We start from the raw sequence: 15,775 nt of genomic DNA, 5'->3' as shown, positions 1-15,775 counted from the left end.
GGCTCCGCTCACGGCCAGCCGGCGGTCACAGAGCAGGGGGGGGAGAGGGATGAGTGCGCAGCCTCTCACCCCGCCCTGCTGCCCTCGGGGCAAACCCAGACCACGCTGCTGCCCAGCCCACTTCTGAGTGCCAGCTCCCTCTGAGGCTGGCTCTCTATGCTCCCAAGGGGCATCTGCCCAGGCCTGCCACACCCCGCCCACTGGGGAGCCGGCCACTTGTGCGAAGGGGCCCAAGAGGTGGTCAGCCAGCAGCAGGGGCCGGGGGTGCAAGGGCCTTCCTTCCTGTCCAGCAGATGGAGACTCAGGACGGTCACAGCTGGGATGAGGAGGGGGAGGGCTTTAGAAGGAGGAAATAGCCCCCTCTCTGAGGTAGGGGCCCACACAGACAGCCACGGATCTACCCAAACACCTCAGCTACAAACAAGCATACACCGACACACATTCTCTCTTTCTCTCTTGTCTATTATTCTCTCTCTCCCTCTCTGTCTCTCTGTTTCTCTGTGTGTTTCTCTCTGTATCTCCCTTCTTCTTCCTTTCTGTCTGTCTCCTTCTCCCTTCCTTCCTCCTTCTTCCCTTCTTCTCTCTCTCTCTCCCTCTTTCTGTTTCTCTGTCTCTCTCTGTCCCTCTCTTTTCTCTGTCTCTCCCCCTTTTCCCTTCTGTCATTGTCTGTCTGTCTGTCTCTCTCTATGTGTCTGTCTGTCTCTCTCTCTTTCTCTCTCTCTCTCTCTCTCTTTTCTCTGTCTCTCCCCCTTTTCCTCCTGTCTGTCTCTATCTCTCTCTCCCTGTCTGTCTGTCTCTCTCTCTCTCTCTCTCTCTCTCTCTCTCTCTCTCTCTCTCTCTTTCCCTCTCCTCTCTCTGTCTCTGTCTCTCTCTCTCCCCCTTTTCCCTCCTGTCTGTCTCTGTTTCTCTTTCCCTGTCTGTCTGTCTCTGTCTCTCTCTCCCTGTCTGTTTGTGTCTGTCTGTCTGTCTGTCTGTCTGTCTCTCTCTCTCTCTCTCTTTCTCCCATATTATCTAGACTTGCAATGATGGCTAGACCAAATGGGACAATCCCCAGCATCCTTTCTTCTCAAGGATCTGTCCCATTGCTCAAGTTCCCTCCCTCCCAATGCACAGTCTCCTCTCCAAGGACAAGTGCCTTCCTCACAATCCCTCAGTCAGTCAATAAGCATTTCTTACGCTCCAACTATGGGCCAGGTGCTATGCTAAGCTCTCCCATGAGGTCAGATCAAATCCCAGTGATTACCCAATGGAAGTTAAGAGGACAGGGCCTAAAATTCTTCCTGTCAGGAAGGTCAGTGGTGTCAATGTGCAGGCAGAAATTCAGCGCCGACCTCAGACACTCAATGCTTCTTAGCTGTGTGACCCTGGGCAAGTCACTGAATTAATTAATTGCCTTACCAAAAAACCCAACAAATCAAAGAAGAGATAGTATGTGAATTGTCATTGTAGGTGGTACATGAATGTAATGGATTATTTCTGCACCATGAAAAATGAGAAAAGGCACCAGGGAGATATATATATATGAAGTAAAATAATATCCATAGTGATTATAACCATGTAAATGGAAAGAACACAAAAACCAAGCCAAGTGACCAAGTTTTGACCAAAAAAGAAAAAAAAGTACCTCTCTCTTTTCGCTGGGAGCGGAAGCCTATGGAAGTGGAATAATTCACATATAGTTAACCCTGATTGATATGTTTAGTTGTTTTTTTTTTTTTAACTGCCCCCCACACACACACACATCATTTCTTTTTCCATCTTGGTTACAAGGGCAGGCTCAGCGCTTATATATTGGGTAATGAATGTGGTGGAAATAAGTAGGTAGTTTTGATAAGGAGGGCGGGAGAGAGGAGCCGATCTGGGGGAATAAGAAGCACAGGGGTGGGGACCTTCTCTCTGCCAAGGGCCATTTGGATATTTATAACATCATTCACGGGCCGTACAAAATTATCAGCTTATAGAACTCAAACAGTGGGAGGCTGCTGTACCTAGCTTTCAGCTCATCATCGCCTGCGGTTGCCTTGGCAAATGATTTTATGGTGGGCCGGACGGAGAGGGAGAGGGAGAAAAGTCCGGGAGGACAGGTTTCCCTCTTCGTCCAAAGTCCCCCTGGCCAGGGAGTCTCTGGACCCATTTTAAGAAAGTAACAGAGGCAGGAAAGCCGGAGGGCTCCGATTTGCCTGTGCTGGGGAGCCGGACACATCCTGAGAGTGGCCCCTTAGCAGTCCCTAAGTGGAGCTCAGCAGCCGCTGACCCCAGTGACTCTGCAGCTCCCAGCCTGTCCGGCCTGCTGGCCACCACCTCCCCTAAGCGTAGTCCTTCTCCCTACTCCCTCCAGGTCAGAGAAGGCTAACGATGACCCTCCCTCATCTCATCCACAGAGTAACGGTCCCCAAGCACTTGCAGCTTCAAGACCTTCCAGATTCATCCTCCCAAGAACCAGGGGGAAGACACAGAAACTCCTTCATTCGCTAACAATAATGTTATTTCTACCCCCCTTTCAAGGTTGGCAATGCACTTTGCATACGCAGTCTCCTTTGATGCTCGGAACAGCCCTTCGAGTTGGATGCCGTTATCTATGTTGCAGAGGAGTTCGTGGGAAAAGATGAAATACTTGTCCAAGCTTGCAGCCGGAAGCAGGATTCTGGACTCGGTCCAATTCATTAGCCACAGCCTGACCTAGCCTCCACCAGCACTTATTAAGAGCTCCTATGTGAGCAGACAGGGTTTTCCTACAGGGATCACTTTCCCTTATTCTTAGAGATCACCTACCCCCCTTAGAGGGGGTCCCTAAACTTTTTGGGGACCACTTTGGTAGTCTGCTGAAGCCTAAGGGATCCCCTTCCAGAAACAGCATTTTGTGACCTACATTTACAACGGAAGAAAATGCTCAATTTCAAAGGATGAGCAGCCAGCATTTACTCTGTGCTAGGGGAAAGCTAGGTGGCACAGTGGGCTTGGGATCAGAAGGACTCGCCGTCCCAAGTTCAAATCCAGCCTCAGACACTCCCTACCTGGGCGAGTGACTTAACCCTGTCTGCCTCAGTTTCCTCATCTGTAAAATGAGAAGGAAATGGCAACGCCCTCCAGTGTCTTTGCCAAGAAAATCCCAAATGGGGTCGTAAAAAGTGAGGCACAAGAGAACAACAATAAAATGTGTTAAACTCTAGTAATAGCAGAAAGACAGCCCTGTCCTCAAGACACATAAAAGCAAGCTGAAAGGTGCAGCCCTTGCAAAGCACTTTCAGCTTCAATACCTTCCAGTTTCATCCTCTCAAGAACCCAGGGGGAAGACACAAAACTCTTTCATTCAATAACAATAATAATATTTATATTCCCGGAAGGAGGAGGATCAAGCATTCAAATCTGACCTCAGACCTTAGATATTGGCAGGTGACCTTGGCTAAATGGTTTAACCCAGATTATCCTGTGCAAAAAAAAAAAAGGGGGGGTGGGAAGCAAGCTGAAAAGTGGGGATGGGAAAGGACCTGAGCAGACAGAAAATCCAGAGAGATCTTCAGTGAAGCCTGAATTGGGGGGGGGGAGGTTAGCGAGTCTTTTCCTTTAAAAAAAAATCTTTATTTTTGCTGGGGCAATTGAGGTTAAATGACTTGCCCAGGGTCACATAGCTAGGAAGTGTTAAGTGTCTGAAGTTAAATATGAATTCAGATCCTCCTGATTTCAAGACTGGTGCTTGCCCTATGCACTGCCCCCTTGAGGGATCTGTGGCTTTCAACCCCCCCCCCTTTTTTTTTTAGTGAGCTCTAAAATGATATTACTTTCTATCTAGGGAAGGGGGTGGGAAGGAAGAGGAGGGAGAAAAATTTGGAATACAAGGTTTTTTTGCAAAGATGAAAATTGAAAACTATCTTTGCATGTATTTGGAATATAAAAAGCTATTATTATTATTTTAAAAATCTAATCCCCCCAAAATGATGCCAGATAGAAAGGGCTAACCCCAAGATTGATAACCCCAAGACCATAGGTTTACGTTGAAACTTAAAGAGCTACCTTTCAAAATTTCTGGTCCACTAAGCTCTATTAAGCCCAGAATAAAGTAATCCAACCTACTCTCCTTATTAAACAGATGAAGCAATGGACAAGTCGAATGACTTGCCCCAAATTGCACAAGAAAAAAAGGCAATGAAAATCTGCATTGGAAGTATTAACTAACCCTGTGCAAGGTGGAGATGGTGGAGAATCCTTGCAAGATTTTCTCGAATTTGGGAAAGTGTAATTGCCCATGGATTTCAGGTGTGAGGTTTGAGGGTTGAAGGGCTTCTGGGTCCCCAGACCAGCCAGGGCTTAGAAGGGCTGGAAGGCTTTTGAGTCCCCAGACCGGCCAGGGCTCAGAAGGGCTGGAAGGCTTTTGAGTCCCCAGACCGGCCAGGGCTTAGAAGGGCTGGAAGGCTTCTGGGTCCCCAGACCGGCCAGGGCTTAGAAGGGCTGGAAGGCTTTTGAGTCCCCAGACGGCCAGGGCTTAGAAGGGCTGGAAGGCTTTTGAGTCCCCAGACCGGCCAGGGCTTAGAAGGGCTGGAAGGCTTCTGGATCCCCAGACCGGCCAGGGCTTAGAAGGGCTGGAAGGCTTTTGGGTCCCCAGACGGGCCAGGGCTTAGAAGGGCTGGAAGGCTTTTGGGTCCCCAGACTGGCCAGGGCTTAGAAGGGCTGGAAGGCTTCTGGGTCCCCAGACTGGCCAGGGCTTAGAAGGGCTGGAAGGCTTCTGGGTCCCCAGACTGGCCAGGGCTTAGTTGGAGGGCTTCTGGGTCCCCAGACTGGCCAGGGCTTAGAAGGGCTGGAGGGCTTCTGGGTCCCCAGACGGGCCAGGGCTTAGAAGGGCTGGAGGGCTTCTGGGTCCCCAGACGGGCCAGGGCTTAGAAGGGCTGGAGGGCTTCTGGGTCCCCAGACAGGCCAGGGCTTAGAAGGGTTGGAGGGCTTCTGGGTCAGAACGGCCAGGGCTTAGAAGGATCCTCTGACTGAATGAGCAGACATTGCCTATAGACCCGAAGCTAAGACAGTTGGGTACAAATCATCCAATCACAGAACAGTGTAGAGGTCTGCTGCATTCCAGCTCAGATGCCATCTCAAAACTATTCTTCCCAACCCCAGCCCTGTAATAGCTAAAACGCTCTAGGATAAAGCCCTAAACCAAACAAAAGAAGGCACTAGACCAGGTCGTTTAGCCCGGGATTCTGCTTTCACCAACTGTGTGCCCAAATCCTTAGCCTCTCGGGGCCTCAGTTGTACCGATGTGTATAATCTAAAGGGTTCCTTGGGAAGGTTTCGAAAGGGTTTCAGGAGTCTCACATTCCTTTACTGATGGGGAAATTATTATTATTTAAGTATTCAGCCTAAATCCTCCTGGGCCAGTATTCCAGGGCACTCGGCACCCCCACCCAAGCCTGACCACCTCTTTCTCTCCTCCCAGCCCAAAGTGAATCCCAGAGAACTCTGGCTTTGTTCGGGTCCAGAGGGATCTCTCAGCTGGTTCCCCGAAAGGAAAGACATCTCCGGCCACCAAGACTAACTCTCAGCTCGGGGGTGGGGTTGGTATCTCTTCAATGAGTCCAAGGGGCCAGAGTGGAGAGCAACAAAGGGGGACGCGCAGGGGGCGGGAGGGACTGACTTTAGAAAGGTTCCCATGGTATTCCAAGGGGCCCCCAGATCGGGGGTGCTCTCAGCCTTCTATCTCCTCTGCTCCGGAATGTCAAGGGCCGGGGCGGGGGTAGTGGGTGGAGAGTTCCCCGTAGGAATCAGTCTCCCACGGAGATGACCAATCCCGAACCAGGATGGAACCATCCTCTCCCACCCTCTGGACCACACAAGGCAGCCCCATCATTTTCTCCTCCCATCCCCGCGCCTTCACCCCAATCTCCATCAGATCTCTAGGGTGCAACCCCACGAACGCCTTTCCACCCCGCCACGGCCGAGCACAGCTGCCCGGGCCAGCTGCTGCAGGGTCCCTGCAGTCCCGCCTGCCTCAGCCCAGCCCCACGCCGGAGGCGGCCGCCTTCCCCTCCCTCTTTTTTTCCAGACCTCTTCTGGGGACGCCTCCCACCGAAGCGAACGCCAGGGTGCCCAGGAGGGCGTGGGTTAGCGCCGCCCCCGGGAAGGCTTCCATCAAGGGCGCTGCTCCCGAGCTCGGGTGCCCCGAGGGGGCGGCGGCTCCCGAAGGGGGTTAGACCCAGGCAAGAGGCCCCAGGTTCTCTTCCCTAGGAGCTGCAGCCAAACAAGATGCCCGAGGCCTCCTTTATCCAGGGCAGCGTTCCGCGGGGGGAGTCCCGGGACCCTTGTCCATTCTGGGGGCTCTCTGAAGCTTCAATGGAGCCCCCGGAGAAAGTTCTCACAGGGACCAATTTAGAGGATCCTAAGCTCCCGGGGCAAAACCTCCTGGCCCGCCGAAGGCGGTTTCGGGTCGGTGGCGGAGGAGAGCCAGCACCGCTTCCCAAACCTGCGGGTGGGCGGAGGATTAGGGTCAGCTCCCCATCTCCCTCCCGGTCTAGCCCCGGGAAGATGAACAAGGAGATTGCCCGTGGGCTGTCTTGGAGAGGAAGCGGGACTCGAGGGGGCGGACCAGAGGAAGAATGGAGGGGTGGAGAGAAAGGACGACGAGGAAGAAAAGGATGAGGAGGAGGAAGAAAGAAAGGAGGAGAAAGGAAGAGACGGGGGAGAGGAAGATGGAGAGGAGAAAGAGGGAGAGAAGAATGAGGGGAGAGATGGAAGAAGAGGAGGACAAGGAAGAAGAGGAGGAGGAAGAGGGAGAGAAGCGCTAGAGGAAAGGGGGAGAGGAAGAGAAAGAAGAAGGGGGAACAAATAGGAGGAGGAGGAGATGGACAGGAGGAAGACGGGGAAGAGAAGGAAGAAGGGGAGGAGGAAGAGGGGGGAAGGGGGAGGAGAAAAAGGGTAAGGAAGACAGGGAAGAAGAAGACGGGAGGAGGAAGAGGGGGAAGGAGGAAGAAGAGAAGGAAAAGGGGGAGCAGGAAGAGAGAAGGGGAGGAGGAAGAAGGGGAGAAAGAAGAGGGGGAGGAGGAAGAAGAAGGGGAGGAGGAGCTGGGCTCCCCGCCCACTCTGCCCGGAGCCCCCCTTCGCTCCCGCCCTGCGCTTCTCGGGGGCCGCCACGTCCCCTCCTTGAGCAGGGCTCAGGCCCCCACGCGCCCCCTCGGGCCTGGGGCGCTTACCTTGCGGCTCCGTGCCCGGGGCTCCGAGTCCGCTCCCCACGCCTCGTTGCTCCGGCCCCCGCAGCGGCGGCGGTTCCCCTGGCCCGAGCGCAGCCGCGGGGGTCGTCCCCCGGCCGGGGGCATCCTCTCCAGGCGCCGCTGCCCCCGCCGTGCCGTGCCCTGCCTGGCGGCCCCCGGGCTGGCAGGGCTTCGGGCGGCAGCCCCTCTGCAGCGGCGCCGCGCTCCCCAGCTGGCTCGCCCGGGCTCAGCCCGCCTCCCCTCTCCCAGCGGGAGGGCAGGCGGAGGGGGGGGGGGGAGAGGGAGGGAGCAGGGCGCATGCCTCAGCCGAGACCCCGCCCCCGCCCCAGCTCCGCCCCCGTCCTGCCCCGCCCCCGGCGGAGATGGGGGACCCATCCCGAGAGGCGGGGTCGGCGCGCCGGGGCCTGAGAGCCTGGAATCTTTCCCCTACCCCTTGTGACCCCCGCTCCTCGGGGCTAGCGGGGATGCGGCCGGGAGCAGCCGGAGTCGGGAGGGGGTGGGGTCCCGAGACCCCTGCCGCGTGGGGGCTGTGTGACTCACTGGGAAGCGAACCCGCCGCCGGCGGCCGGGGGTGATGCGGGCACCCCTCTAAGCGACCGCTGTCCCTCCCTGCGAAGTTCGGGCCCTGGGCGCCTCCCCCCCAGGAGTATCCGGCCCCCGGCCCCGATGCCGCTCATTCTGACTCTGCCCCATCCGGGAGCAGCCCGGGGCCTGGGCTCCTCGTGCCGCCCCCGGGGGCCCGCGGGAGACAAAGGTCCTAGTTCAGCGGGTTGAAGAGGTGTCAGAGGCGGGCTGGGGTGCTTGGGGAGGGGCTCGCTGTGGTCCAGCCTCCGAGGCAAGTCCCGGAGCGAGAGCTTGGTGGGAGCCTCGCAGGTCACCTACCCCAGCTTAATGTTAAGGGCCTAGGGACCGGACCAAAGTCACAGACGAGGAAGGGGCCGGACTCGGTTCATGGGCCATTTCCCCCGCGCCCCTCCCCTCCCCCCTCCACGGTGACGGGAGACTGGAGAAGGGGCTCAGGCCCAGTGAGCAAGGAAGCAGGGCCGCAGGTGGCTGGGCCTGCCGGGACACCTGTGAGAGAGGCAGCTCCTCCCTTCAGGCACGCCCCCAAAACTCTGGCCCCAAGAACTCCATTTTGCCGCCCATCCTGGAGATGCTCATCTCCGAGTTACTCTTCAGTCACTTCCGACTCTTCCTACTCCATTGGGTGTTTTCTTGGCAAAGGAGCTGGTCTGCTTGGCCACTTCCAGCTCATGTGGCGGATGAGGAAACTGAGACAGACGTAGCTGAGAGGCTCGCGGGGATCATTCAGCTGGTGTCCGGGGTCTGGTGTCCCCGCCAGGAAGGCTCCGAGGTACCTCGGCTTCTCCGACTGTAAAATGGCCCCGCTGGGGGCCAAGGAGCCGTCCTGACCTAAAACTCCGCTGGGAGGATCTGCCCCTGGAAGCTGCCCCGTCCCAGGACCGAGCAGATGTATCATTCACGGCCCCATCCCCAGGCCAGCACGGAGGCGGATGAGATTGCTGGTCCTTGAAACAAGGCCCTAACTCGGGTTGTGTGGCCTCCTGTTCCTGGGAAGCTTCAGGATCCGTGCCCAGAGAGCAGGGCACACTTCCCAGATCAATGAGGATCAGGTGGAGCGGCTCCAGCTCAGGGCTGTTCATCATCAAAAGGCAACTTGGTGCCCGGCGGGCATCTCGGCTGGGCTCGTGCCCAAACTAAAAGAGTCACCAGCTCTCCTCGGAAGGAGACAAAGGACCATCCTTTTTTCCTCAAATAGGCCAGCTTCAGCTCAAACCCCCAGGTCCGGTCCAAGGAGGGGAGGGGAGACACCTTTTAGGATGGATTCCACAGCTCCCCGAGGGCGCCGTCCCAAAGGCCCAGAGAGACCAAAAGGCTGCTGAGGCTAAAAATAAATCACCAACATCCAGCTGTAAAAGCAAAGGCCCAGCCCCGGGGGTCTCAGGGTGACTGGAAGACAGGTAAAGGGCTTTCATGGAGAGCATCTGAACATTGCACAGACAGGCCAAATTTTGACAGGGAGCCCTGGGTATAAATAGAAAAGCTAACAGTGGGAAGCAGCCGTACACAACTCTTCACGTAATCCAATGTGACATTTATAAGTCAGACATTTCTCCCCCTCTTTCATGAGTCACAGGTGATTTAGTCACATGGAGACACTGGCCCCATTACATTGTGCCTCGGGGCAGGAGAGAGCCAGCATCACTATGGTCTCCTCCAGCTCGAGGCAGGAGATTCCCTGACCCTACAGCCCCCATGCAAGTCCAAACAGCCACCTGCCACAGCCTCTGCTCCTATGGACATCCTCTCCCGAATCCCCACTCAGGGAGGGCCGGGGCTAAATTTGGGTGGAGAGTGGGGGTCCTCGCCTCCCCCGAGAGACTGGTTTTTCCTGGGAACTTGTACTGGGAGCCAAGAGCGTTTCTCATCCCCACCTCCTGTCTGTCTGTGGGCTTAGTTTCCCAGACCCAGGGCCTGGAGGGTTCAGCCTGGCCTTCAGGTAACCCACCTGAAGTCTCAGTGTTGGGAGGCTGGGGATTGCAATAGACTGACAGGGAACCAAGGTATGCGTGAGAAGCCAGCTAAGGGGATTCAGGGTCCCTGTACCATTGGGGGATTTGGCTTGGCCCGGCTCCCCGGACCGCCTTAGCTGGCTTCTCAGTGTGCTTCCCCTGTACCATTGGGAAGTCCAGAGCAGTCGCATCAACACCTAGAAAGGAACAGACGCAGCAACTCTTAATGAGGTATTTAACATGTATTGGACTACCTGCCATGTAGGTGAGGAGGGGAAAATTTGGAACAAATTTTTGCAAGGGTCAATGTTGAAAAATTACTCATATGTATGTTTTGTAAATAAAAAGCTGTAATAAAATTTTTTTAAAAAAAGGAGAAAGTTGAGGGAAAACCAAACATTTGACAGGGAGAGACCTGGGGCTGGTCCTGTAGTGAGATGGACCACCTTTACAGAACATTGATGAAGGGCTAAGCGTGTACAGGAAGCAGTTTTCTTTTTCCTGGTAGAAAATGACCTTTTCTGTTTGGCCGTCCAAGCCCTTCATAGTCCAGCTTTCTTACATCCTGCTCCCAGTTACACTGACCTCCTTGTTCAGTCATGTCCTGCTCTCCATGATTCTGTTTGGGGTTTTTTTGGACAGATACTGGAGTGGTCTGCTATTCCTTTCTCCAGCTCATTTTGCAGATGAGGAAATTGAGGCAGACAGAGGGAAGTGACGAAGCCAGGCTCTACCCCCGGGCTAACTCACTCCCTCCCCATCCCGCCCCCAGCCTCCTTGCTCTGTTCCTCAAGACCCTCTCCTAATTAGGCGTTTTCACTGACTGTCCCCTCTGTCCTGAACCTGTCTCCCTGGCTTTTAGGTCCCAGCTAAAAACCCCATATCAGAAAGTCCTCCCTATTTTTCCTGTCCATTGCCTTGCCCTTTAAATGCTTGAACAGAATAGCCCCAGAGATGGAGGGGGGAGCTCACTTAGAGGGCCATTTAGATGCCCAGAAACATGAGCTGTCTTCTGGAGGAGAGATGAACGGGCTTAGATGGACTACTTTGTTTGTAATCCTGTTACCCCCTTCTTTAAACAATCCTTCTGGGCCTAGGACCCAGACCTTGAGATTAGGGCTAGACTTCTAACTCTAGAGATTCTGCCATATAATTTAACTAAAAGCTTTACCGGTGCTAGGCCCTGGCACCTTTTGGGGCCTGTTTTCTGCTCTGGAACTGCTGCTTTCTAGGTCCCCAAGGGAACCCATGTGGGAGCTGTTTATGGCTGGCCAGGGAGTCACTTCACCCCCCTTTTCTGGGCTGCCTGAGCTGGAAGCATTCTCTGCTGTTATTGCCTTTCCCCATAGCCTGCTCCCCTTGCACTGAGCCTTGGCAGCTGGCCGGCTTCCCCCGTTCCTCTCTAAAGCAGTTTGCACAGTGGTTCGGGGGCTCCATTCTACAATCAGATAACTTTTTCTGTACTTTTTTCTCCTCTTAAGGCAGAGCTGGGTGGGTAAGAGCTGTGGGCATGGAGAATTAGGATGAATGGGGTCTCATGCTGTAGGAGCGATCTGCCTAGTTCTGAGCCTTGCCTCACACTTACAAATGGTTGTGAGAAGGGCCAAGCTGTCGTGACCAACTTTGCCAGGAGTCCAAGTGGAGCTGGGGTGGCTGGGAAAAGGCCATCTTCCCCCAGGCTTAGAATGACTTTGCAGGGGAGTAAGGAGGGCTGGGCTGAAGAGGAGAGTTCAGGCAGTCATCTAGGGACTCTCGAAATACTCCACTCAAGGGAAAGGGACCCACATGTGCAAAAATATTTGTGGCAGCCCCTTTTTAGTGGAAAGGAACCGGAAACTGAGTGGATGCCCATTGGCTGGGGAATGGCTAAATAAGCTGTGGTATATGAGTGTTATGGAATATTATTGTTCTGTAAGAAATGATCAGCAAATGATCTCAGAGAGGCCTAGAGAGACTTACATGAACTGACGCCGAGTGAAATGAGCAGAACCAGATCATTATACATGGCAACAACAAAACTATATGATGATCAATTTTGATGTAACTCTCTTCAACAATGAAATGATTCAGACCAGTTCCAATGGACTTGTGAAGGAGAGAGCCAGAGAAAGGACTGAACTGAACTGAATGAAAACATAGCATTTTCACTCTTTTTGTCGTTTGCTTGCATTTTTCTTTTTTGATCCAATTTTTTCTTGTGTAGGAAGATAATTGTATAAATATGTATACATATATTGGATTTAACATGTATTTTTATCATTTTTAACATATATTGGATTACTTGCCATCTGGAAGGAAGTAGGAGGGGAATCTGGAACACAAAGTTTTGCAAGGATCAGTGTTGAAAAATGATCCATGCATTTGAAAATAAAAAGCTTTGGGCAGCTGGATGGCACAACCGATAGAGTACCGGCCCTGAAGTCAGGAGGACCTCAGTTCAAATCTAGCCTCAGACACCTAACACTTCCTAGCTGTGTGACCCTGGGCAAGTCACTTAACCCCAATTACTTCAGCAAAAAATAAAAATAAAAAGCTTTAATAATAAAAAAAAAAAGACAAAAAATACTCCATTCAGATATAAGGAGAGAGGGAAAGCATATCTGCCATCCACCTACCAAGTATTTCTCAAACATCAGTTAGGCAGCAGGACTGCTGGATAGTGAGGCGTCTTAGCTGTGGAGGTGCTAACATTGACACTGTTCCATGGCAACAGAAACTCCCAGAGCGTAGTGGGGACCCCCCGGACTTTGGCTCAACCTTCAGAGGGCCCAAACGGCACTGGCATATTCCTTCAGGAAGCAAAGACCACCAGTCAGAATGATTAGCTCCAGCCACAATAGCTTTATTAATGTCATTGTATTCTTTATATAACTTACAATGGGCACAGTAGGATTTTCTAAGTTTTTCAATGGAATGACTTGAGATTGTTTGGAATAATACTGTATAGCATTTATACTGGAGTAATATAAATAAGCTTTGGTGTATACATTTTCGGAATATACTGTAGGTTAACACTGCATTACAAAGACTTCACAGAACACCAGTTTTTAACGTGAATAGCATTTCTTGGCCAAGTAACCAAACGACTCCTTCCCAGCTGCATCTTGGGGAGGCGGCGGCTGGGGCTCGGGGCGGAGGTCACTGCTACTACGGGGTGGCTTCTATCTGGGCCTGCCGCTTGGCCTTCATCTGCAGGTATCGGCCTTTGCCCTCCTCAAAACGCTTCTTCTCCTCTTCGGTTTCTACCTGTTGACCGTGAAAAAGGGGAAGGGTCAGAACTCCAAACATCTTTTTCTTTCTAATTAAAAAGCATTCGGTTTCTCTTTTCTTTCTATCCCTCCTCCCTCTCATCCTCATCCCAACCCTGGGGGAAAAAAAGGAAACACAAACCTTCATAATAAATATATCCTAAATAAGTAAAAGTCCTATTTCCAAATACCCCTCATTGGACCCCCTGAATCTGTCAGAAGGGTGTCATGACCTTCAGCTGGAGTCCACTATCTTCCTACCTCCCCTTGACTCCTCAGCTCTTTTCCAGGCCATCTCCTCTCCATGAGCCACTCCCAGGTCTCTTCTCTATTCCAGTATCACTCACACCGTCCCCTGTTTTTGAGCAGCTGTTCTCAGGGTGTGTTACCTGGCCTCCCCTGGGCCTCCTCCCCAGGGGCTCATTTCCTCCTTCCTCCAGCCTCCAAGCCCAGAACCAATCCTTGGGTTCTAAAGACAAAACGACACCATTTGCCTGCAAACTCCCTCTTCTCCTCCTGTCTCCTAACCCTCGGGTGCCTTCTGGCCCGCCTTCCATTTCTGTCTCACCTGTGGCCTTGCTCCTTACCAAAGCCAAACAATCTCATTCTCCCCCGCCTCCTCCAACAGACTGGTTCCTCTTCCATCCCAGTGCACTCCTCTCATCTCTCCCTCAAACATGCCCTTCCTTCCCCATCCTCCAAAATCCTCGGTCAATCCTTCCATCCCTGCTACCACCCTCTATCTCTTCCAACAAAAAGGCATCCGTGGGCCAACTGGCTTCTCCATTTTCCTCACAATCTCCTACCATTTGATTTTTTATCTCATTTCACCAAAACTCGAACAAAGTTTTATCTCTAGATGGCCAAATCCAATGGTTTTTTCTCAATCTTCATCCTCGCCAACCTTTTGTCTCTGACATTGTGGATCCCCGTCCCTCCCTCCTTGATATTCTTTGGGTTTTCAGAACCTCATTGTCCCTCCTGGTTCTCCTCCGATCACTCCCATCTCCTTTGCTGGCTCCCTCTTCTCCCTTATACTGCGCTTTGCTTGGGAACCTCATTGGCTCCTAGGTTTCTATCTGTAGTTATCCAATCTCTATCTGTAGTTGACTTTCAGACATTTTGAACTGGATGTCCAGAGACATTATCCTTCTTCCCCAGTTTTTCTATTAATCTGAGTGAAGCACCCTCCTCCCTCTCCTTCATCCCTCCTCACAATCTCTCACACCCCAGGTCCAGTCTCTTGCTAGGGTTTGTTGCCATCTCTTTAGAATACACCACCTTCTCCCTACCCCCTCCTGCTTGGACCACTCCACTAGCTGCTGCTTTATTTACTTGCTTCAAGTCCCCCTTTACTCTAACCCATCCCCAATCCAGCCACCAAAGCGCTCTTCCTAAAGAGCAGATGTGACAACATCACTTCTCAACAAACTCCAGGGGTTCTCTATCCCTATTTGGGATCCAATACAAAAGGCCTCCATAACCTCTGTGGCCGTCCTACACGACTCCCTGTACCGATTCCCAGAGCCAAGATGGAGGAATAGCCAGGAGACTGGTGCTGTGGAATCTTCTCTCACTGTCCCTCATGCCCTAAACACCCCGTCCCTCCTCATCTCCACCCCCTGGCTTCCCCCAGCTGCCTTCCTTCGGTCCCCCTCAGTCCCACTTTCCCTAGCACCTTCCCTCTGCTCATTCTTTCTTTCTAGTTTTCTTGTTGGAGACAACAAAACGATTATTGCAGGCTCCTTCGCCTGCAATCCTTCGCCGCTCTCTGCACTCCCAGCACTCGGCACACCGCCTGGCACAGAGCTCACCGACTCCCATCTTTCAGAGTTGGTCGTTTCAACTGTGTGTTACTGAATAAATGGCTCTCCTGGTTTTGTTCATTTCACTGTCCCAGTTCATATAATTCTTCTGAGAACTTAAATTTCTTTTTCAACCAACTTCTGTTGTTCCATGTACCTTAAGAGTCTGACATCTAAGACCTTACTAGGGAGAGAGGAGGAATGGTTTCCTTCTACCACAAGGAGAGATTGCCTGTGTATCTCTAAACCCAACCTGAGCTTCCAAGTTCCCATCTCCCCTTCCTAAAAGGTCTGAGAAACGACAACATATGCTCAGTAGAATAACTATGGAACATCAGGAAGCCGCTCCTGGGATGCCCATGACGAGGAAGCTGTCAGGATTTGGTATATGTGCTGGGGCTTTCTTCCCAGCAAGGATGCTGCCAAGGTTGCCGGGAACCCATGTGAGTGGGAACAGTGGAGACTAGCGCTGAAGATTAATGCCAAATGAGCTCTTCGTAGGCCCTCATGGCCATAAATTCAGCCAATTAGTGAATCTGAAATGCTCCAAGAACAATTTATATCATTTTCAACTACAGTTCTATATATCAGGCTGAGAATCTCCCCAGCAATGAGTTTTATGATGGAAAAAAAAAGACTCACTATAAAGTACATTAAAGAAAAAATGAATGAGTTGGTGCACAAAATTCGGAGACAGAGAAAGGGATCGGCGATCAACTAGTCTAGCAATTCTCTACATGTGTTCTAAAACTCTTTTGAGGGGTTCACAACCCTAGACAATCCAATTCCTACCAAAAGGTTCCAGTTTAAAGACTTTATATAATTTACTCTGAAATACAACATCTTCAAGGAGTCCAGAAGCATAGAGAAGAAAATCAGTCAATCAGGGGCAGAATCTCTTCATTTCTAGCAGCTATTTTTAGTTTTGAGTGTTTTACAGATTAACAGTGTATTTGCAAAGATGACTACAATCAGTTTTAGAACGTAATGTCAGG

General features: G+C 52.2%; 2 protein-coding genes across 4 annotated transcripts in view; both read right to left on the bottom strand.

The window, feature by feature from the left end:
- The window catches only part of GPR153 (G protein-coupled receptor 153), a 32,748-nt gene extending 25,422 nt beyond the window's left edge, over positions 1 to 7,326 (bottom strand). Inside the window, exon 1 of the mRNA XM_051988697.1 lies at positions 7,176 to 7,326. The gene's annotated coding sequence lies outside the window, so the exon portion shown is untranslated. The remainder of the gene's footprint in view (positions 1 to 7,175) is intronic.
- A 5,222-nt stretch (positions 7,327 to 12,548) lies between these two features.
- The window catches only part of ACOT7 (acyl-CoA thioesterase 7), a 149,625-nt gene continuing 146,398 nt past the window's right edge, over positions 12,549 to 15,775 (bottom strand). For all 3 annotated transcript variants that reach the window (XM_051988693.1, XM_051988694.1, XM_051988695.1), the window contains one exon: positions 12,549 to 12,973. In XM_051988693.1, coding sequence (XP_051844653.1) covers positions 12,875 to 12,973 — 99 coding nt within the window. In that variant the 3' untranslated portion in view covers positions 12,549 to 12,874. The remainder of the gene's footprint in view (positions 12,974 to 15,775) is intronic.

This window comes from Antechinus flavipes, chromosome 3, assembly GCF_016432865.1.
Source record: "Antechinus flavipes isolate AdamAnt ecotype Samford, QLD, Australia chromosome 3, AdamAnt_v2, whole genome shotgun sequence".
In the NCBI taxonomy this organism is placed as follows: Eukaryota; Metazoa; Chordata; class Mammalia; order Dasyuromorphia; family Dasyuridae; genus Antechinus; species Antechinus flavipes.
Note: the sequence above shows the minus strand (reverse complement) of the source record. Positions and strands in the feature narration are given on the sequence as shown.